Source organism: Rhineura floridana, chromosome 18, assembly GCF_030035675.1.
Source record: "Rhineura floridana isolate rRhiFlo1 chromosome 18, rRhiFlo1.hap2, whole genome shotgun sequence".
In the NCBI taxonomy this organism is placed as follows: Eukaryota; Metazoa; Chordata; class Lepidosauria; order Squamata; family Rhineuridae; genus Rhineura; species Rhineura floridana.
Window position 1 is genome coordinate 5,625,431 of NC_084497.1, and position 22,505 is coordinate 5,647,935.

The window sequence follows — 22,505 nt, forward strand, 5'->3', positions numbered from 1 at the left end:
AAAACTTTAGCTTGAAAGTAGTAGGGAATGGTCCCTCTTTATCTCCAAATAAGATGCTCACCTCTGGAGTCAACCTCTTCCTATCTGTGCACAAGCACCTAATATCACATTTCCCCCACTATTTTTGTTCAACTTCTTAATTATCTATCCAGATCAGGGGTGGGGGAACATTGTTCAGACCGAGGGCCGCAACCGCTTCTGAGAAACCTTTCGAGGGCCACATGACAGTAGTGGGCAGGGCCAGAGGCAAAAGTGGGCAGGGCAACAAGTGCAAATGTTACCTGTGCACAGTTAGGCTGCTTTCTGCACATGCTCAAATACACTCCTTTCTCTCTGTTCTCCATCCAGACATTTCAAGGCCAGTGAAGAATGTGATTTGGGGAGAGGGAGTGTGGCTGAGGAGGGGGGCATGGGCTGGGGAGAATCCTGAGGGCCGCATTTGGCCCTGGGCCTGAGCTCCTGCCCCCGATAGATAAGCAAAGATATCACACACGTTTGCATCTTTTCTGTTGCTTCCCCCTCCCCCGGAGTGCTCTTAATTGCCGTCCCAGAATACCTCTACTAGTTCAAGGCTGCCCACCCAAGCTCAGCCCTTCCCTCTCGCTGAGGACAGGAAACATGCCCAGGCTGTTGGGCGTTTTGTAACAGGAAAGGAGTATTGCTGCCTGGTTTCCATTCGACCTGCCGCGAGGATCTCAGCAGCACATATCATTGTCACCGGGCCGTTTTGAGAGCGAGCAGAAGCCAGAATGAAAAAGGTAAATGTGAAATTTGGGGGTGGGGGGGTCCCGTGACACGGCTTCTCATCCGGTTCCTGCTGCTGCCGTTGCCACTGGCAGCTTTGCGGCCCTTGGTCATCTCCCTCCTTCTCCCCAGGAACAATCCCACTGAGTCCTACTCAGAGTAGACCCAAATGAGCCCCATCCATTCTTCTCCTCTGAGTAGGACCGACATGGCGGGGCACACAACCCAACGGGCCCCCTTCTGACCTTGTGTTGCGTCTACGGACAAAGGGGGGGGGGACCTCCTGCAACAAAATGTTGCAGCGTCCAAGTGTTGCTGCTCAGGCATCCAGCCAGCCATACCCTCCCTCCATTCCATGAGCCTTCTCCGCCTCCCCTGCCCCCTTTAACAGCCGGTCAGTATTCCGTGGCCACTGAGCATGTTCAGCCCTCATTGGGCTGGGGTTCTTTGGGGGGGGAGTTGCCACCTTAGGGCACCCTCCCCGTAGGTTTTCTCTGTCCTTTTTCAAACCTTGGGGTTCCCTTGATCTTGCACTTGGCCGCATAAGCATTGGCTAGAGGCAAAAAGAAGTACATCGATTTAGGCAGATTTTACCTATTACCCAGTAGGCTAGTTTTCTGCGCATGCGCGCATCCCCCCCCATCTTCTATCCAGACAAGCAAGAAGCATGGTCAGAGCTCAGGCACACATTGCAGGCAGGCAAACCCAAGGAAGGTGAAAAGCAGGGCCAATGTGTGGCCCGAGAGAGTCCCAAGGGCCAGGTAGGGAGCTCTAGAGGGCCACACTTGGCCACAGGGACTGCGGTTCCTCACCCCTGATTTAGAAGCAGCCTTAAAAATGACAGAAGAGCCGACAGGATCAGGCCAAAGGGGCCCCATCTAGGCTAGCACGCTGTTCTTACAGTGGCCAACCAGATGCCCCCAAAGGGAAGAAATCCCACAAGCAGGACCGGAGCACAAGAGCAACTCTCCAAAGAGACAAACAGGATTGTCTGCAATGACTGCAAGCGACTCTCCAGAGTTTCAGACAGGTCTCTTGGTGTTTTTCAACGCCACAAAAACAATCAACAGAACAGCACAGATAAAGGGCTGCGGCCAATCGATCGATCAATCAAAGCCCTCGGCAAAACGGAAAAGATCACAATTGCTGGCTTGTTCTCCCCCCCCCTTTCCCCGCAGGCTTTATCAGTGCGCTCATGTGCTGTAATGTCCATGTTCGCCCCTTGCAGCAAAGGTGGCGCCTTCAAGGCTAACCCAGCTGTTTACAACGGCATCAGTGTTCGTGGACTCGGGCATGAATTGGAAGGTTTATAAGCTGGCAGGTTTATAAAGGGGGAAATTGTATGCTGGGAGACAAACGGCAATGAGATGCCACAATTACAACCAGTGACAATTAGAGCTTAAATGTACATTAAATAGGCACACAGTTCTTACCTTTTGCAGGAGCAGATTGGTGTTCATTGCTGATAAGATTGTATTAAGACCTGTAGCGGAACAGGAAACCATTCTCAAGAAACAGTCATAGATAGCACAGACATCCAGGCATTGGTAAGGCAATGGACAAGTACGGTGTGATGAAAATCCTTTGCCTCGATTGTTGTGCACATTTAGCAGTGCAGAGGATGACAGAAATATAGGCAAGGTTCTGTGATTCCAAGACTGAGACATCCCCCCAGAAGGCTCCAATCCTAGAGAAGCTTAAGTGGAAGTATCCCCCAGTGAACTCAGTGGCAGGGCCAGCGCCAGGCATGACTGGACCCTTGAGCACCAGCCTGTCCAGGGTCTGCGGGGCCATAACCCAACTCACTCGTACAGCCAGTACAGGGCTAATAAGCCCACCCGCGCATCCCACCTTGTCTCTATGAATGATGTGCCCCTTAAGGAAGCCTCTGCTGTCATCAATCAAGATATCAGCTCCTTAGGGAAGCCCCCGTCACCATCTTGGTTGATGGTAGGCACATGTGCATAGCACACACATCATTCACAGGGGCAGGAGAGGTAGGCGAGGTGTGCGTGCGGGCTTACTGAAGCCCGCACTGACAGTAAGGGGGGGGGTCTGGGAGCTCCCTCTTTGCAATCTGCGGCAGGGTTAGGAGCTGACCAATGGGAGTGCTACTCCCACTCTCAGGAGGGGCCTTTCAGGGGCCCCTCTGAGCCGCAGGGGCCCTTAGCAAGGGCCCAACCTGGCCGCCCTCTGGCCCTGGCCCTTACTTCTGAGTAGACTAGGATTGCACTGTAAAATTACAAGAGTTGTACGGGAGACAGGTTATTAATAGTGCCAATCCTATGATGCGTGTTTAGTCAGATGTAAATCCCACTGAGTTCCATTGGGTTTACTCCCAAATAAATGTGCCTTGGATTGCAGCCTTAGTCCTGCTCTGGTCTCAGTTATTGTTTTGTGCCGAGCCAAAGAGAATGGGGGCCGGGCCGGAGGGGGGGGAAGAAGAGATCTGATAGGAATAAACAATCCATTGTTACTGCTAAAAACAGGAAGGCAGCCTCCTTGCTGTAGTTTCCTTGCACCACCCTCTTCCTCTTTAAGAGCATTTTTAAAATAAAAGAGGATGATGGTCAGTTGCCCGAGCAGGTGACATCCAGAATGTCCGTCTCCGTGAGACGCTGACCTGGCATAGCTCATAATTACTATGCATACTTTTTACATTTACGATTTATTAAGAGCATCTTATGACCAAACTATCAGCGGGGCCCTGGCTTGAGTCTTGGGTCCCATCCACACCCTCCATTTAAAGGGCATTCAAAGCACATGCCCCCCCCCCAAAGAATCCTGGGGACTGTAGTTTGTTAAGGGTGCTGGGAATCGTAGCTGTGTGTGTGTGTATTAGGGATGGAAAGATCTGTCAGTTTCCAGTCTTGAATTCAGTCCTCCACATTTCTGTTTTACAGAACCCTCATGGAAAGCCCCCAGCATTTTAATGCAAATTTCTCCTAATCAACACATTAAAGTACTGTATATCTTTTTGCAAGCCTTTTCTCATCATATAACGCATTTTTGCATGTTATTTTATGCACACCATTGGGCTCCTATTAGGAGGAAGGGTGGGATATAAATTTAATTGATTAACTAAAGGCCCTGTCACAGGTCAATACCAACAGGACCGTGCTAGTGGTGGCACCACCAACAAGGCCTCGCTTACGCACAGTTACATTTTTATGCATGCTTAAACACGATTTGGTTGGAGAACTGCACCACAAAATTAGAATAAGAGCAAATTTCGAAGGATGGCTGTGTTTCTGTTCTGATATTGTATCGGAAAATGTGGATTTGACAGATTCAGCTTGAAATGAGAACTGAATCGAAATTCTCACCCATCTCTAAGTGTGTGTGTGTGTATATATAAACTACAGTTCCCAGGATTCTTGGGGCATGTGCTTTAAATGTATGGTATGGATGTGACTTCACAATCTAAAACAGGCATGACACACAAGGAAAAAAGGGAGGAGGAGGGAGGAGGAAAAAGCAACCTGAAGGACAAGTTCTTAAAGGTACAGTTCTGAAAAGTTTCAGCTGATGGCATTGGCAGTTCTGGCTGTCTTGCCCTTGATAAAGAGCAGTCCCTCCCTGGAAGCGCTCCTCCCGCAATCAGATCCAGGAAGGCAGAACTGATGACGCCATCCAGGCCAGGAGGGCCTGGTACCTCCTGGGACACAGTTCCTTCCTATTATTTTGGTTGTTTATAATCAGTTCTTCATTAAAATCAATCTCAGAGCAGAGCATAACACACACACACATATATATCAAAAAATCTGAAAAAGGAAAGCGGACCACAGCAGCAATAAATTGCATTTGCATCACAGCACCACAGCAAAACTTGTCCTTCAGTCAACTAATCAAATGCTCGACTAAATAAAAAATGCCTTTACAAGGTGCCTAAAACCCATCAGATTATAAACAAACCAACCAGAAGCGGAACCAAACTGTTTTTTGTAAGTGTGCAAGGTTTTGAGTTAGATGGAACGCTTCAGCACGCAGAACGGAAAACAGAATAGGTTAAAGCGTTCTGTGTCCCTTCAAAGTTTACATGCAAAGTGAGGCCATTGAGGGGGGTGGCTTAGGGAGAGTTTCGGGGGCCAGGCAGAGAGGTCTTCAGGGCTGTATTGGGCCTCGGGCCTGAGGTTCCCCATACCTGGACCAAATGGACCTTTGTTCTGATCCACCAAGACTCTTTAAGTTCTTGTGATCCAAGAGTTTGTGGCGAGATTGCTCCTTTATACGTACGAGCCTTATCTGGAGAAGTGTGGATTGCATCTCTTGAGCCACAGCGGCGCATATGTAGCTGAATCTCCCCCCCCCGTCCCACAATGGTGCATGATATCCATTCTCTCCAATTTCATTCACCCTTGTCTTTTGGACGCCAGGGGACGGAGGACCCCATGGATGAAAGATTGGAGGAGGATGAGCGAGCGATCCTTCGCTACGAGGAGCACATCACGGGGCTGCTGGTCACCGTCGCCCACCTCCATGGCAAAATTGAACGGCTGCAGGAGAAAAAGGCCAGGTGAGCCACCACTCACATTAGCCTTTTTTGCCACTGCCTTAACGGCTGAGTGCTCCTGACTGCACTCTGGGTTTTGTAAATGTAAAGACGAATCAGTGGACTCCAGGAGGGGGGGGGGAGGAGATGGCACAAGGTTGAAATCAGGCCATTTCTGGGAAAGGAGGGGGAATCGCAAGAGCAAAAATGGAGAGATTTGAGAGATTTTAAGAGAGATTTGGAACCTCTCTTAAAATCCCGTTCCTTGCAGGGAGGATGATGAGTGTTCTGACCTGTGTTCCGAATACACAGCAAGTCTCCCCCGATGCCCTCTGCAGTTCCCAAACCTGGCAATGGTGCTGCCTCCTCCGAAGGTCCATCCTGACAAAGGTAAGTAGGCTTTGCTGAGTCTGCAGCTAGACCCATCTCACCCACGCAGCTTACTTTTTTTTTTTAAGAGAAACTAGGATGGGATCCATTGGCCGGAGCCGTTGACCTAACAGGCCGGCATATATTTGAGATCTTTCTGTATCCGCTAGCCGCTGCTTCTACCGATCCGTGTTTTTTCCCCCCTACTTGGAAAAATATCAATATTTATATCAATATTTTAAAAGGAAATATCAATATTGATAAATCATCATTCTTACAATCAATATTTTCGAGGTGGATTTCTTTTTAAGTCCTTTTCAAAAATAGCTGTGGACATTCGCTGTATTAAAATCCGATCTTTAGCAATTGAGAATAAGCAAATTAATGGAAAATTTGGTACCATATCCAAGTTGGGCAGAATTCTAGCACATCCCTAATCCAAAGGCACAATCACTTCTTTATCTCTCTCCTCACCCAACTCTGTGTTCTAGGCAATGGCGATCTGTTTCTGGACGTACATAAGGCCGTCACGTCCCTTGAGAACACCGTCTTCTCCCATCGGAGCCGCATCCCCAGCACTGATGCTGAGCTGGAGGGCTATGCTCAGGTGGCCGAGGTAGGCAAAGCCATATTTCCCCTACTCGAGGGGCGGGGGACATTTATCCTTCTTGGGACCTTGTGCAGAAATGGGTGGAACAACAATTTGATCATTTTTACTGTTTTTATTGCACATCACATTGAGATGCTTGTGCTTTGATTTGGATCCCTGCATTGCGCAGGGGGTTGGACTTGATGGCCTTATAGGCCCCTTCCAACTCTACTATTCTGATTCTCTGATTCTAGAAGGCGATTAATAAAATATTAACAACAGCATTCCCTACAGAAAAAGGATCCTGCTCGTTTACAATTCAACTCAGCACTTTGACAACGGAGGCGATCGTCCTCCACCACCTGACATTCTTCAGCAGTGGCCGAATGGCTGTGCCAAAGGGCAGCGCCCCTTTGGTGTCTCTGAGGGGGTTGACAGGTGATTAGAAATGCTAATTTTATCTTCTCAGGGCCTGGAAGAAAGTCTGAGGAAATTCCAAGGAGGTGACAAAGATCCATTGCCCAAGCTGGATCTGGAACTCAAGGCATCTGAAGAGGGGTTCCTGGTTGATGGGATGAGCATACACGAGAGAGAAATTGCCCTATTTGAAGAAAGGAACATGGCCCTCCGAGCAGAGCTGGAAGGCAGGAATGAGGAACTAGCTAGATCGAAAGCCACCCTCTGTGCTTACCAGGAAGAAAGGGATAAGCTTCAGCGAAAGGTAGTGTCTGATGAGGAATGGACAAATCTGTCAGTTTGGGTCTCTCCGCATTTCTTGTTTTTCCAGTCTTAAGCTCACCACATCAGTCTGAGCAGTCCTCACAAAAATGTGATAGTGTGCATTTATCCTCAGACACCTTGCAAGCCATTGTGCCTAAAATCCACTTTTTTCCAAGCAACATTCCCTGATAGAATGCATTTGTGTCTCTTTTCACTAATACATGCATTTTTGAGCACACTTTCCCCGAATATGCACATTCTAGGGCACTGTGTTGTAATAACTGTATCGCAAAATTCAGAGAAGTGCGGCTTTTGAAGGATAGCTATGCGCGTGTGCGTGTATAGTTTTGGAGAGTGCGAACTAGGTCAGTCTGCATTCAAATGTGAACCCACCCTTATGGATCTGAGAAAACCATGTTTCCAATATCATAATGATTTATTTATTTATTCAATGTGTGTCGCTTTTCCACACACATAGGCGCACTCAAAGCAACTTACAGTTAATAAAAACAATAATAAAAAAAAACAAAGTGAAAGATTAAAATATATATATAAAGTTAATAACAGAAACAGTACTTAAGGCGGTGCAACAGCCCTTCTTAGGAAAGCAACACAACAGAAGCCCCCCCAAAGCCTTCCAATTAAGAGCCAAATGCCTAGGAGAAATGTTTTTGCCTGGTGCCTAAAGATGGAAAATGACGGTGCCAGGTGTACCTTCCTGGGGACAGTGTTCCGCAAATGGAGGGCCACCACTGAGAAGGCCCTGTTCTCGTGTTGCCAATCGCTGCACCTCTTTCAGAGGGGACACTCGAAGGAGGGCCTCCGATAGAGAGGCAATACCAATATTTGCTAACAGATTTGGACAACAGATAGTTGTCTTCAACGTTAATCATCCTCCATCCAAGTACACCCAATTGAAATCAACGGCCATGATTAAATTAGGCCTATTCATTTCATTGGGTTTACTCTGAGTAGAATTTAGTCAGATTCAGCACAGAGAAGTATGACAAAGATTTGCCAAATGCCTAGACTCATACGTTTTCTTCCATGAAATGAGGCTTAGGGCTAATTCAGATTTGCATTCTCTGAGGCAGTACAGTCCTATCATGGCTTAGGCCTCTCCTCTGTGCATTTGGCGGCTTCCCTTTGTCAGCAGGCACGACACCACACCTTCTTGCAAGGAATCCCATTCGGTGAATTCATTCCCACCCCCCTCTGTCTCTTTTGTGTGAGTCAATGATGCCACAATGTTAAAGGCAAACACTCATCATGCCTCCATCCAGGTCAAACAGCTTCACAGTGCCCTCTCTAAGATGGAGACACCTCTGCACGGATCCACCAGCCCAGTCAGCGAGAAAGCGTTGTGGGGATTTCAGGTAAATTTTGGTATCCAGGAATTGCACATTTTAACTCTGGATGTTGATCTTTTAACGTTTTCATGGGATCGTTGTATTTTCGTTCCGGATGTTCCTCTTCTGATGCTTACGCAATTGGCTCTTCTCTTTTAAACGTCTTCACACAGGGACATCCAGCGTGGTTGTTGGACTCCCAACTCCCATCTTCCCCCAGCAACCAGCATGGCCAATGGTCAGGGCTGATGGGACCTGTCGTACAGCAACAACTCACCATGTTAATGACCTGTCAGGTCTCAGCCGGGGAGAGTCCTCATGAGAGGAGTCCTCATCAGAGAAGGAACAGGAGCAGAGGTGTACAGGGTCTCAGGGGGTCATAAACCCATCACCTTTTTGGGAGCAGGGTCCCAATGTCTCTAGCATCCTACCAGGCAATCAGCATAAAAGGGGTGTGTTTCAGCCACTGAGAAGAGTCTTCTAACCTGCTTCCTTGTCCTTTCCTGCTGATTTGAGCCAGAGTGAAAGGAGGCAAGTCAGCCACTAAGAAGACTTTTCTCAGTAGCCTCCCCTTTTGTGTTGATTGGCTCCTGGGGACGTCTCTGTTTGTTGTGGGAGAAGGCATTGGCAAGGATGTCATTCTCAACCCCACAGCAAAAAGAAAAGAGAGGGGAGAAGGCACCCTGCACTTCTGAATTTGCTACTACATTCCTGACCAGGAGGCTCTGGCCTGAGACCCGCCCTCATCTGGGGGTGAGCAGCCAGGGTCCTGCAGCGAAGCCGAGGAAGGGCTGTCTGCAGCCAGGGTGAATCCGGCCCCGACATCGAGGCCAAACGGGTCCCTAGCCCAAGAGAGAGAGAGAGGTGTCGCCTCAAACGACAACTGGAAACCTGGCTCATCCGGAGAAGTGCCCAACTACAAGCAAGGAGGCAAGGCCTCCTCTGGAGTAAAGGTCTGGCTGAAGGTGGTGCACAGGAGTCAGCAGAGGTTGAGAGTGTTGTTCCAGCAGCTCCTGCTCAACCCCCCCCCCAGTGCTAGGCTGGAACAACATCTATTACCAGCCCTGTGCTCTGCCTGCTAGCTGAGCTCTTGCTGACTCCCAGCCTGGCCATGGACTGCTCTGGTCCTGCCGCTCGATGTGGCCCTGCTTGGCCCACGGGCTGACTAGACCCTGACCCTTGGCTGCTCTGACCTTGCCTCTCTCCTGACCCTTTGATGCACATCCTGCTTGTTTGGGCCCTGACCTTGGAGGAGCCCTGGCTGCTGCATTGGGTGCTATCGCTGGCCAGTCTCTTGTTTACCTAGGAGCCTAAGGAGGACAGGACACAACCCCTGGTTTAGTAGCCCATGTTTGGTGTTTTGATTGGTATATCAATGACTCACAAAGAAGGTTGCCCAGGAGGACTAGAAAAAGTGCCCAACGCCTGCCCTAAACTGTCTTCCTTGTTCTGCAGGATCCACTGTTGGCAGCCCAAAGCTTTGTCTGCTGTTTCCAAGGTGCCCCCGGCGCCCACCCTGGCTGCTGCCTTTACCCCCAGCACAGCCCACCCTCTGCGGAGACCCCCACAAAAGGCATGGAAGACCACAGGCAGCAACTCCGTGGGTAAGGGTGCCCCGAGCCTTATCGATTTGCTCGTGAACGCTTTGCAGCCAATGATGTTCTGCCTCCCGGCCTCGATACGAAGTGATTCCTCAGGGTGGGGGTGGATCAAAACGGGAAGTATCTTCAAGAACCCCCTGCTTTGCATGGAAAGGGTCCTAGGTCCAAGTCCACCTTAAAAAAGGACCCTGGCACAAGATGGCTATTGCTAGTCGGGCGGTATATAAGTTTAATAAATAAATAAATAAATAAATAAATGGCTTGGGAGCAAAGGACGCGGCCTTATACCACATCAGATCATTGGTCTATCTAGCTCAGTACTGTCTACTGACTGGCAGTGGCTCTCCAGAGTTTCAAATGGGGCACATGCCCAGCCGTAACTGCGGACTGAACCTGGGACCTTTTGCACGCGATGCAGGTGTGCCACCGCCGCTGAGCGACAGAACTTGCTGCATAAATGCGGCGAACCAAATTTAAGACGGGAAAATTGACCACCAAAGCGGACAAATCCGCCCACCCCAATTAAACGTGAGAGCTGCGACGAGAAGTTGCTGCGTATCCTCAACCCTCCTAACAGAAAGAGGCTGTTTCTTATATTCTCCTCCCCTTCCTAATTTTCCAAGCAACGCTCAAGGTTGCATGGCCTACCAAGTAAGCTCAGTCCTCGCTGGGCTGCGTTGTGGTGGGGGCAGAATGGCCCCTTAATTTTGGAGTTTGCATAGGATTGTGGGTTTATTTTTTTGTACTTCTGCAAAAAACCCTTGGGGTATGTAAATGCCTCCCTCTTGTTTTTCAGCGGGCTCCTTTCAGGTCTATTTCTGTTGGCACTCACCACCCGAGTTCGGTATTAGAGGGAGTCGCGGTGCTGGCAAAATGACAACGGCTGTCTGCTTGTCCCTCAGATCCATCGAGAAGCTCCGAGGCCTCAACCAACTCCTCTCGGCGACACTGCAGGAGTCCAAGAGCGATACGGAACGTGTCAGCTTGCTGCTGGGACGCCGGGAGTCTGATAACACCGCCCTGCGCTTGGCCGTGCAATATAGGTGAGCAGTCAACGCAGACCTGGCGAGGGGCCAGCCTTCACCTCCCTGCCTTGTTACTCGCACCCAATCAGGTGATGGCTCTGCCCCGCATTAGTTTTGACTCCGCTTCCTGGTGGTCACCCTGCCCTCCGCCCTGCCAGTCTCCGTGGGCGCCAGCCGAGGGCTTACCCAGTGTTGCACAAAAAGCTGGTCAAAGGCTGCCGCTTTCAGAGGGTCCCCCCTTTCTAGTTTGACCCTGAGGTACGGATGGGGGAGACATTTTATTCAGTTCTCATTCAAAGGCAAACCTACCTCATCCACACTGTCCAAAAACGATTCATGAACCGAAAAGCAGCCATCCTTTGAAATGGGCACTTCTCTGAATTTCGCAGAGCAATTCTCCAGCCACGCGATAGGTCCAGAAATGCATGCACTGGGGCAAAGAGCACATAGGAATGCATTAAGTGAAAGCAACATGCAAATAAAAATGTTTTGTATTAATTACAGAACACTGCATTGCAAAAATGTGTACGCTAGGCAGTATACAGATATCTGTATGCTGGCTGGCTGCCCATTTGCTACCAGACCAAGTTCAAGGTTCTAGTCTTGGTGTACAAAGCCCTATACAGCTTGGGACCAGGATACCTGAAAGACCGTCGTACCCCTTATATCCCCAGTCGATCACTGCGCTCTGGAGGCGAGGGCCTCCTGCAGATACCATCTGATCAGGAGGTTCGTTCCGCACAACATAGGAAGCGGACCTTTAGTGTGGTGGCCCTGACCCTTTGGAATTCCCTCCCCCTAAATATCAGGCAGGCAGCATCTCTGTTACCTTTTCGGCACCTACTGAAGACCTTCCTCTTTCAACAAGCCTTTTAAGTAGAGAGCTTATCCCAGTCTGCATCAGAACTGCTTTTTGAGATGTTTTCAAATGTTTTTTTTAAAAAAGATGTTTTCTTTTTAAAATGTTTAAGATGTTTTTGTGATTTGTGATTTGTTTGCTGCCCTGGGCTTTCTGGGATGAAGGGTGGAACAGAAGTTTAAATAATAATAATAATTATAATAATAATAATAATAATAATAGGAATTGGCTGATAAGGACTTTCCTAAAATATTATGTATTTATTTATTTATTTAATTTGTATCCCGCCCTTCCTCCCAGCAGGAGCCCAAGGCACTAAAAACACTTTAGAACATCATAAAAACCAATCTCAAAATACATTAAGACAAAACAGCGTTAAAAACATTTAAAAAACTTTTAAAGAAGGGTTAAAAACATTATTAAAAAAACACATTAAGCAATTCTGACACAGACAGAGACTGGGATAGCTCTCAACTTAAAAGGCTTGTTGAAAAAGAAAAGTCTTCAAAAGGCGCCGAAAAGACAGCAGGGATAGCGCCTGCCTAATATTCAAAGGGAGGGAAAATAAAGACAGATTCGCCCATCACTACCCTGAGGATGCGCTCTGTTTGGACACTGAGTCTTCCTCCCCTTTATCTTTGGATTTCTTAGCGAACGCTGCTTAGAGGCCTATGAGAGGCTCTTTTCCTTGGCCAGAGTGAAACTGCATCCCAGAGCAGAGGCAGCAGAGGCGGGAGATCTATCCCACGCAGGTGAGTCCGTGTGGACATTTGGGGCACAGTCTTGTCTTCCAGGCATGCGCTGCCATGCTCACAGACAGAGAAGCATCAGACCTAACCTCTGATTGCTGCTGACGTTGCCTGCGTGGTCTTGCAAAGCAGGGTAGGTTGGTGGCAGAGGGGTTGGGCCGCTGTTGCTTTGGCCTTGTAGGACCTATTTCTACCTTTGCAAGCTCGCTACCACAGCAGGCCCACCTGAGGCAGCTCCCCACAGAGTCAGTTGCACAGTGCGTTGAAACATAACCTTAACCAGGCCGAGGGTTGGGCTAGAAGATCTCTAGAGATCCCTTCCAACTCTGCGATTCTATGAAAACACTAAAACATTCAAAAAAATTAGATCAGCAGCAGTTTAAATACACCAAAGTCCAAGACTAGCGTTTGGATAAAGAGTGTTGTTGAACCCTCTAAAGGGAAGAACTGCAGCTCTGCAGTAGAACATCTGTCTGGCATGCAGAAGATCTCAGGTTCAATCCCTGGCAGCATCTCCAGGTAGGGCTGGGAGACACCCGTCTGAAATCCTGGTGAGCTGCTGCCAGCCAGTGTAGTCAATACTAAACTCGATGGACCAATGAGCATTCTATGTCCCTGCAAGCCCTTTCTCGCTAAACCTCCATTTCCCTGAGCTTTCACTCTGATACCTGCATCTGGGTTGGAATTGCTTTTTAACATGTTCTTAAACTTTCTTTTTTAAAATGTTTTTAATCTTAGAAGATGTTTTGATAGCTTTCTTTAATTAATGAAGATGTTTTGTTTTAATGTGCTTTAAAGTTTGTTTTTATGACGTTTTAATGTTTTTAGTGCTTTTGTTTGCTGCCCTGGGCTCCTGATGGGAGGAAGGGCGGGATATAAATCAAATAATAATAATAATAATAATAATAATAATAATAATAAATGTTTTCTCCTGAGCCCAAGCAGCCACACAAATGCTTACCCCCTTCATTACCCCCCTCTTTGCCATAGGAAGCCCTTTGGAGATGAAATTAGTGGTGATGAATGAAGCGTATCAGTTCTTGCAAAGTCGCAGCGTGGATGTTGAAGGCCCCGGACTTACCCTCTCGGAGCAGAGGTGAGAGAAAAAAGAAGGGTGTCCAGGTGCCCACAGCCAAAGAACTGGTTTGGAAAAGGGTGAATTTGATAGATTTGGCTTTATATGCAAACTGAACTGAATTTCTCCTCCGTCTCTACCTGGGATGTGCTAGAGTTCCGCCCAGTTTCGGATTTGGTACCGAATTTCCCATTAATTCTCTTATTCTGTTGCAGATTGGGCTTTTTTCCGTTAGCAATTTTCCCCAGCCATTTTTGTAAATGGTGTTTTGAAGACAAAAAAACCAGCTCCAACATATTGATAATAATAATTCCATCGCCATTTCCTTTCAAAATATCAAGAGTTCACATCAGTATTTTTTGCGAGGGGGAAAAAACAGATTGGTCAAAGCACCGGCTGGCAGACAAAGAACAAAGTCGAATCGGTACCGTCTGGTTAGGTCGACGGGATGTTGTCGAACTGGCAACGGCCGACGGATCCCATCCCTAATCTGTTTTGGACTACACATCTCAGCAGGCCCAGTCAGCACAACCAGGCTTTTGGGGGTTGATGGGAGTTCAAAATGGCCATGCTCGATGAAACCGATGAGAGTTGTAGCCCCAAATGCCTGGAGATCAACAAGCTGAGCAAGCCTGGTCCACCTATTCTCATTTAGGGCCCCTGAGCTGTGGGGTTCAGCGGACGAAAGGAAGGTTTTGCGGGAATACATCAGGAGTCTGAGGGCAGAGCAGGCCTCCCTGAAGCTCCCTGCCGCCAGCTGGCCACCGCCTGGGCCCGACTCTCCCGCAGCCAGGATCAATGCTCGGATCGACACCAAGGTGGCTGAGGTTCAGCGGGCCACACGGGACGCTCTTCCCTCCAAGGCTGCTCAACCCAAGATGGACAAGGCGCGCTTGCTGCACGAATTGGAGGCTGCTAGGGTGAGCGAGGCTTGGAGAGCGGCAGGAGACGGGTGGGTGGGGGCGTTGGTGTGCAAACCTCCAAATCTCAGAGCGAAAATGCTTTCTGGGCACCGTAGGGCCCTTGCAAAGAGAGACAGTGCTGGTGGCTGCAGACGGGCGGACCATTTCGATTCTCTCCAGTCCTCACTCTTCAGTCCTAAGTTTAGTTTGCCACATTTCTGCAGTAAGCTGTGAATTATTTTTTTTTTTAAGAAAAAGATCCTTATAAAAGTTCTGCAGCATTTCAGTGCGAATTTCTCCTCATAAAGACATCTGAGCAGGCAGCGTACTAATGTACACATTTCTGCAAGCAGTTTCTCCTAAGTTCATACATTTGCGTATGTTGTTTTCACAAATATATACAATGTTGTTTTCACAAATACATTGCTGCCCTGGGCTCCTGCTGGGAGGAAGGGCGGGATATAAACCAAATAATAAATAAAGAAATTCCTTTTTATGCACACTTTCCCTTAATGGACACATTTTGTAAACACTGGTTGGTTGAAGAACTGCATTGCAAAATTCAAACAAGTGCGAATTTTGAAAGATGGCTGCATTTCGGTTTCCAAAAGTGCAAATTTGATAGAGTCTATTGAATAGGTTTGTTGATCCAGCGACCATTACAAATAATTGAACCAACACGACAAGCAGTTGCTCCTTTCAATGAGAACTGAATCAAATTTCTCCCCCATCTCAAAATTCAGGCCTCCACATTTTTAAAGCAATTGGGCAACTGCATGCCTGCTTAAAACTTGATTGTTTAGACAAGCCTGTCCAGACGCACATACGTTGATCTGTTTTAATTTGGGGTGGGGGGGTTTAGCAGGTTGTTTTAATAGTTTTAAATATGTTTTTCATTACTTTGTTTTTAAGGGTTTTATTGATAATGTTCATGTTTTTGTAAATGGATTAGAGATCTTTACGTTCAAGCGGTATATAATTTTAAAAAAAGAAATATTAATAAAAAAGTCCTCAAGAGGCCGCTCTTGGGAGCGCTTCTGCCCCTAATTCTCCTTCCAATTCCAATCTCAGGAGGCCTTGGGTGACCTGAACACCCGGATGCACCTGGCAGAGAAGGAGAAACAAGGCCTCGAGCTGCAGATGTACACTTACCGGGCTCAAGAGGCCGCATGCCTGCTGATGGCCCAGATCCTGCAGGCAGAGCGTGACGAGCTTCGGGGGCAGCAAATCGCATCATCTGGCGGCAGCAACAGCAGCAGTGGAGAGAGCTCCTCAGAGGTAATAATAATAATAATAATATTTAATTTGTTTGTCGCCTATCTGGCAATTAGCCACGTACAGCTCGCAAACCACCAGTCCCTTTATGATAGGCATTACCTGATTATGCCCCTGTACAGATAAGAACGTCAGAAGATCCCCAACGGGTCCAGCCAAAAGGGGCCCCTGTCTAGTCCAGCATCCTGTTCTCACAGTGGTCACTTGGATGTCCCAACGGGAAGCCGGCAGACAGGACCTGAGTGCAACGGCAACTCTCCCCTCCTGCCGTTCCCAGCAACTGGTATTAAAAGATAGACTGCCCCCCAGTGTGGAGGTTCCATTCTCAGTTATCATGGCTGAGAAGAGCCTGCTGGACTAGGCCAAAGGGGGCCCCTCTAGTCCGGCATCCTGTTCTCACAGTGGCCATCTGGACGCCCCGACGGGAAGCCTGCAAGCGGGACCTGAGCACAACAACTTGCCCCACTTGGACGCCGGAGCAGCTGTTGATCAGAGGCGTTTACCTTGGAGGCAGAACATAGACATCTCGGCTAGTAGCCACTGGTAGCTCCCTCCTTCTCCGTGAATTAGTCTGATCCTCTTTTAAACCTGTCCAAGTTGGCTGCCATCGCTGCCTCTTGTGGGAGCGAATTCATCTATCCCGACTCATCCAACGTTTGGCTTCGCCGGATGTCCACGAGTTCTGAGTGTTACGAGAGAGGCCCGTCCATTCTCTCCATTCTCTCTGCCTCGTGTTCCTAGAACAGGGGCTCCTCAAAGCGCTCCTGCAGGGCGGGGTTCAGCTCCAAATTGTGGATTTTGAAAATGGACTGCCTTCAAGTCAATCCCGACTTATGGCGACCCTACGAAGAAGGTTTTCGTGGTAGGCGGTATTCAGAGGGCCGCAGAACTTCTGTAGCCGCAGAACTGGTGACTCGTCTAGCGGGAGTTTCTTTTTGTGACGGTTCTCTCCCTGATGTCCAGGAGTCCATGCCCAGAAGGACCCTTTCCAGCTCATCTGAGGATATAGCAGAGGAGCAGCCCAGCGCAGAGCCCAGGATGGAAGCCTCCCAACTTCTGGAGACGCTGACTAGGTAAGTGGAATGCTGTGATGCTACACAACCCACAGTGTGGTGTAGTGGCTGGAGTGTTGGACCTGGGAAGACCAGGGCTCAAATCCCCGTTCAGCCATGAAGCACACTGGGTGACCTTGAGCCAGTCGCTGTCTCTCAGCTCAACCTACCTCACAAGGCTGTTGTGGGGATTAAATTAGGAGGGAGAGAACTATGTATGCCACTTTGAGCTCCTTGGAGGAAAAGTGGGATATAAATGCGACAATAAATAAGCAAACAATTTTTCTCCTGCTCTTTTTGGTGCTCTAAATTAATCTCTCGCCTCGGCCTGCTCCAGTGGTATGGAGCAGGGAATTTCACAGTAAGCAGGCAATTTCCCCCTTACATTCCTCCTTTAGCGTAAACTGCAAGAACAAGGAACTCGAAGATCGGATCCATTCCCTTCTTCTTGAGCTGGAGGAGGGAAGCCAAGAGAGTAGAGCTCAGGAGGTCCAACAGGTGGCGCTCACGCGGGACTTCTTCAAGGCGCACAGGTAAGATTGGGAGGGGAGGGCTCCTTGCCCTTGAAATGCCCCCCCCGCTCTCTGAACTCTGGGATAACTCGGCCCGGGGGGGGCACTTGATATGAACTAGTCAGAGACAGATTTCATATTCAATCTCTGGTATCTCCAGGAAGGACAGGGAATGTCCCCCATCTGAGACCCTCAAGAGCTGCTGCCAGTCAGTGTCGACACTACTGAGCCCGATGGACCCAACAGTCTGACTCAGTATGAGGCAGCTTCTTCTGTTCATATTCAAGATGAATTCCTGCTGGTCTAGGTCTATGGGCAGCAGTTCATTGTTGACAGCTAAAGATTGAGCCTACATCTACAGTGGCAGTATACCAGATTACAGGAGGCACAGAACAGGCTGCTGCCTTCACACCCTTCTCAGGTTTCCATTGCAACCTCTGTCGGCAACAGGATACTGGATTAGGTCTTGGGTTGTTAACTTAGGAACTTCCTGCCCTGTTAGCTTTTCCTAGGCAGGCACCCTAACCCCGGGGCCCCACCCCGTACCAAATCTCCAACCTGAATGGCCACGCTCTTCTCTCACTGCAGCGCCTTGGTCTTCGCCTACCGGAACGCCCGCAAGAAACAGGAGGCCCAACTGCATCAGCTAGAGACCCAAATTGGTCTGATGGGTCAACGCCAGACCAGGCAGCTGCAGTCGCTGATGCAAGCCCTCCGGCGGCTAGAGGTCAGAACAGACGGCCCGGCCCCCACCTAGGGCGAGCCTTGTTGCGTGAGGGGGGGAACACCCTGTCCTGTCTGGAGGAGGGAAGAGGGGAAGATTGCAGCCCCCAGTTCCACCTGATGATGAACGTGCATCATGTTTCCTACTGTTCAAGAAACCATCAGACTTTTGTGCACAGACACTTGATGTATTTATAGCAGGGGGGGCTTCAGGCCGGGGAGGCGGCCCTCCAGACCTCTCGGTCAGGCCCTTGGAACTCACCTCAAGCCAATCCCCCTCTGATCCAGCTGCTGCAAGGCTATTTTGATATTCTGATTGCCCTCGGGATGTCGCTGAACTCTCCTTTTCCATCACCCCTGACCATTGGCTGTGCTCTCTGGTGGGGGATCATGGGAGCTTCAGAGTTAGCAAATTGCTGCAGAGATGGAGAGAAATGAACGTAAAATTTGAAAAAAATGAGAAACCGAGGGAGCCCAAATGGACAGATCTTTCCATCCCTAGTGCGCACACAGTTCAGTCACCACACCTCGGCAGTGAACAGAAACCTAGATCTCTGCTTGTTCAAGTAATGCTCTCCCAATCCTGTTTAAAACACAGGCACACAAAGTGAGTGAATTGCTGGAAACTCACGTTTAGAAGGCAGGACAAAAAACACGTTTAGAAGGCAGGACAAAAAACACGTTTAGAAGGCAGCACAAGAAACTCACATTTAGAAGGCAGCACAAAAACTGCACATTTAGAAGGCAGCGTAAAAAACTCACGTTTAGAAGGCAGCACTGAAAACTCACGTTTAAAAGGCAGCGCAAAAACTTCACATTTAGAAGGCAGCGTAAAAAACTCATGTTTAGAAGGCAGCGCAAAAACCTCAAGTTTAGAAGGCAGCGCAAAAACCTCAAGTTTAGAAGGCAGCGCAAAAAACTCAAGTTTAGAAGGCAGCACAAAAAACTCAAGTTTAGAAGGCAGCGCAAAAAAATTCACATTTAGAAGGCGCCACAACAGGCTTTAGTTGTATGCTTGCTCACACACAGAACACAGCGGCCGTTTACTTACTTCTGAATAAGATGAAGAGGACTGCGTTAGCAACCAGCAGCGCTTGGAAAGTTCATGTTTAAAAAGGAACAAAGCAATTCCGTTCAAATGCACTTTTAATTCATGATCATTTCTGCCTGCCACACAAAAGGCGTGAGAGTGCGCCCCCCCCCCAGTGCCAACTCGAAACCGTGCAAAGAACTCAAGTGAAGAGTAAACAAAAAAGACAAACGTGGGCAACAATTTTTAAAAAATTAAAATGCATTTTTAAAACTTAAAACGAGCATCTGTAATTATATACATGTAATGGTTAGAGTGTCGGACCTGGAAGACCAGGGATCAATTCCACACCCACTTAAATGAACACAGTTAGGCTTACTTCCGAGTAAAAACAACAGGCTTATTGAGTTACCACAGCTAAATCATTACCACCTCCTCAGTATAGTTAACCATTAGATAGGTGAATCTGTGTGTCATTTCTATGGAGAAAACAGCAAATATTATGTTCAGGACTGTTATGTTGTATTTAAGCGATGCCTGGCTACTTCCCTGGTATGCAGAAAGAACCTCCCTGACCTGGAACAGTGCATTCAAGTATAATGGATAATAGTCACTGACTAAAGATTTCCAGAGTTTCTTCTAAAAATATATATAATTAAACCAATCCTGTGAGCTCAGAGAAAAAATAGGGCAGGTAGGAAAAGCAAGCAGCCAAAATGTTAGAAAATAGCATCTTTCACACCGTACCATCAGTTCTATATACTGTGGCAGGAAGTTCCATAAGTACCTCCAGGATCCCACTAGTGCACAGGCTCAGACTTTCACACAATGTATATTTAAATACACAAGAGTATATTTAAGTATAGTTTGCTTACCTCAAAATTCCTTCTCCTTTTGACCACCCGACATCGACACAGGCTCTACCTCCTTACTCAACGTGAAATTGGGACTGTGACTGTGCAACAACCCCACACGCGCCCTGTTAATTGCGCTACCAATGCCAGGATATCTGTGTTATCAACTACTCTCCTGGTCTCTTCCCCAGCCACCATCGTGAAACACATAGTCCTGGGCTCAGAAAGCAGGTAAGCATCTGGTCTGCTTGAAAGTACCGCTAAGCTTTTTATTTTAACTAAAAGGATTCTAGTAAGGTCTTGCTGCTGCTGCTGTTGTTGTTATGTGCCTTGAAGTCGATTACTACTTATGGCGACCCTATGAATCGGCGACCTCCAAGAGCATCTGTCATGAACCACCCTGTTCAGATCTTGTAAGTTCAGGTCTGCGGCTTCCGTTATGGAATCAATCCATCTCTTGTTTGGCCTTCCTCTTTTTCTACCCCCTTCTGTTTTCCCCAGCATTGTTGTCTTTTCTAGTGAATAGTGTCTTCTCATTATGTGTCCAAAGTATAACTTCAGTTTCATCGTTTTCACTTCTAATGATCTGGTTTAATTTGTTCTAACACCCAATTACTGGTCTTTTTCACAGTCCATGGTATCTGCAAAGCTCTCCTCCAACACCACATTTCAAAGGAGTTGATTTTTCTCTTATTCTTTCACTGCCCAACTTCCACATCCATACATAGAGATCGGGAATACCATGGTCTGAATGATCCTGACTTTAGTGTTCAGTGATACATCTTTGCATTTGAGGGCCTTTTCTAGTTCTCTCACAGCTGCCCTCCCCAGTCCTAGCCTTCTTCTGATTTCTTGACTATTGGTTAATGACTGTGCCGAGGTATTGATAATCCTTGACAAGTTCAATGATCCCTAATGGGTGTTAATTGCACAGGCCCATATTCAGAGATTTTAAAGAAATATAAATGTTAAAGGTCCAGTCCAGTTTGCCATGACAAATCTCCTCTCCCTCCCACTCTGACAATAAAAAAGGTCCAGCCCATGAAGAAACCAGTTTCTCTCTTTCACTCACTGACTCACACACACTTATGATGCCAACCAAACATTTTGTTAGGGGCACTTTGCCACCAGAAATCTCCTTTCCCATCACTCCCTCCATACAATAAATAGGGTGCAGTCTGGCCTATGAAGAAACCAGATTCTGCCCCCATCCCCATGCCAGCCAAACATGCACTGGGGATCTTATACTACCACTCCTCACACTGAAATGTCTATATGTATATTTATATATATAGGGCAGCGATGAGCCCGGAAGTTGAACAACAAACTCACAGAGATAAATTGCTGATTTCAAAGACCGGGAGGCTGGTTGGTCACAAACATGAAAAGTTTATGCTTGCTGCTTCCTTAAAGGACAGGGAAGTAACTCAGCCTCAGGGAATATCCACAGTTTGCACATGCCTGCATCCGATTGGCTCAGATAGAAATGCGCACCTCTGAGTGGCTGGAGAGGCTCTTCATAGCCCTGCCTTAATGCTATGGGATTTCCAATGTATTTCTGAGGGACTCCTGATTGGCTAGTTTATTCTATGGGAAATAAACTCAAACTGGAGGTGCAGAGGGGACCCCTGCCCTCTCTATACCACAATTTATTATAAAGCCTGGAGATGGGGTGGGACCATAGCAAAGACTGTGGTTGGCTGTGCTATCCAGAGATGATTGGCCAGAGCAGAAGATGGACAGAAACAAGTCCAGTGTCTCTTTAAATGTGATGTACTGTAGAATATGAATGTAAGGAACAGAGAAGGGACTGAGCTATAGGTTTGGGGTTTTAGGGGGATTAGGGTGGGCGGTGCTCCACCTGCCCTCTTCTGGTGGAGGGGATATTTGACTGTCCCACATCCCTTGCGTGAACAGAGTGTGGTAACTAGAACACACCCAAATTCCCTGTAATGCTGGAGTGGGGGAGCCTTTTTCAGCCCAAGGGCCGCATTCCCTTCTGAGGGCCGCATGCCAGTAGTAGGCGGGGCTAGAGGCAAAGGTGGGCAGAGCAACATATGTAAATGTTACCCTTGTCCAAGCAGTTTAGTTTCTACCCCTCTCCCTCTGCCCTCCATCTCGACAAGCAAGACGCATGATCAGACATGCCAGCCTGGCAAAAATACTCACAGAGCTGGGGAGTCCTGAGGATCACCTTCAGTCACCAGGCCTGAGGTTCTACACCTGTGCTCTTGGTGACCTTGGGTCAGTCGCCGTCTCTCTCAGCCGAACCTACCTCACAGGGTCGTTGTCAGGACATCCTTTATAAATCAATTAATGTTCCCCGCTGCTGCATTTGGAGGAACGCCATCAACGGCCCTCAGGCAAGCCTTGCTCTCAGTTCTTCCATCTGTGATATGGGGATAACCAGGCCAGATCATCTTACAGTATTGTTATAAGGATTACTCAAAATATCTTACAGCATTGTCATAAGGATTACTCAAAGTCACAGGGGCAGGGTTAGATTAGGATCTGGAAGACCTGGGTTCAAATCCCCCCCCTTCAGCCACGAAGCTCACTGGCCGCCAGTCACCGTCTCTCAGCCT

The 22,505-nt window shown here is 48.1% G+C and overlaps 1 protein-coding gene and 1 long non-coding RNA gene across 4 annotated transcripts; one reads left to right on the forward strand and one right to left on the reverse strand.

The window, feature by feature from the left end:
• The first annotated feature begins 617 nt into the window (after positions 1–617).
• On the forward strand, positions 618–20,614 carry USHBP1 (USH1 protein network component harmonin binding protein 1). 3 transcript variants are annotated; one of them, XM_061601879.1, is made up of 16 exons: positions 618–758; positions 5,121–5,260; positions 5,508–5,626; positions 6,097–6,221; positions 6,664–6,915; positions 8,198–8,290; positions 9,719–9,867; positions 10,767–10,907; positions 12,400–12,500; positions 13,488–13,593; positions 14,228–14,492; positions 15,546–15,752; positions 16,713–16,822; positions 17,200–17,334; positions 17,902–18,040; positions 19,984–20,614. In XM_061601879.1, exons 1-16 carry the CDS (start codon positions 750–752, stop codon positions 20,005–20,007), a joined length of 2,115 nt encoding a protein of 704 aa, XP_061457863.1. In that variant the 5' UTR covers positions 618–749; the 3' UTR covers positions 20,008–20,614. The 3 variants fall into 3 exon arrangements, with proteins under 3 accessions (XP_061457863.1, XP_061457862.1, XP_061457864.1); XM_061601878.1 differs by lacking the exon at positions 19,984–20,614 and having other exon boundaries at positions 17,902–19,325; XM_061601880.1 differs by lacking the exons at positions 16,713–16,822; positions 17,200–17,334; positions 17,902–18,040; positions 19,984–20,614 and adding an exon at positions 15,872–16,705.
• Positions 7,332–22,458, reverse strand: LOC133372814 (uncharacterized). Its single transcript, XR_009759561.1, has 6 exons — positions 21,253–22,458; positions 18,299–18,452; positions 15,627–15,742; positions 11,199–11,319; positions 10,697–10,812; positions 7,332–8,518 (listed from the first exon to the last, which is right to left on the reverse strand). It is a non-coding gene; the product is annotated as an uncharacterized LOC133372814 (long non-coding RNA).
• Between the last annotated feature and the right edge of the window lie 47 nt (positions 22,459–22,505).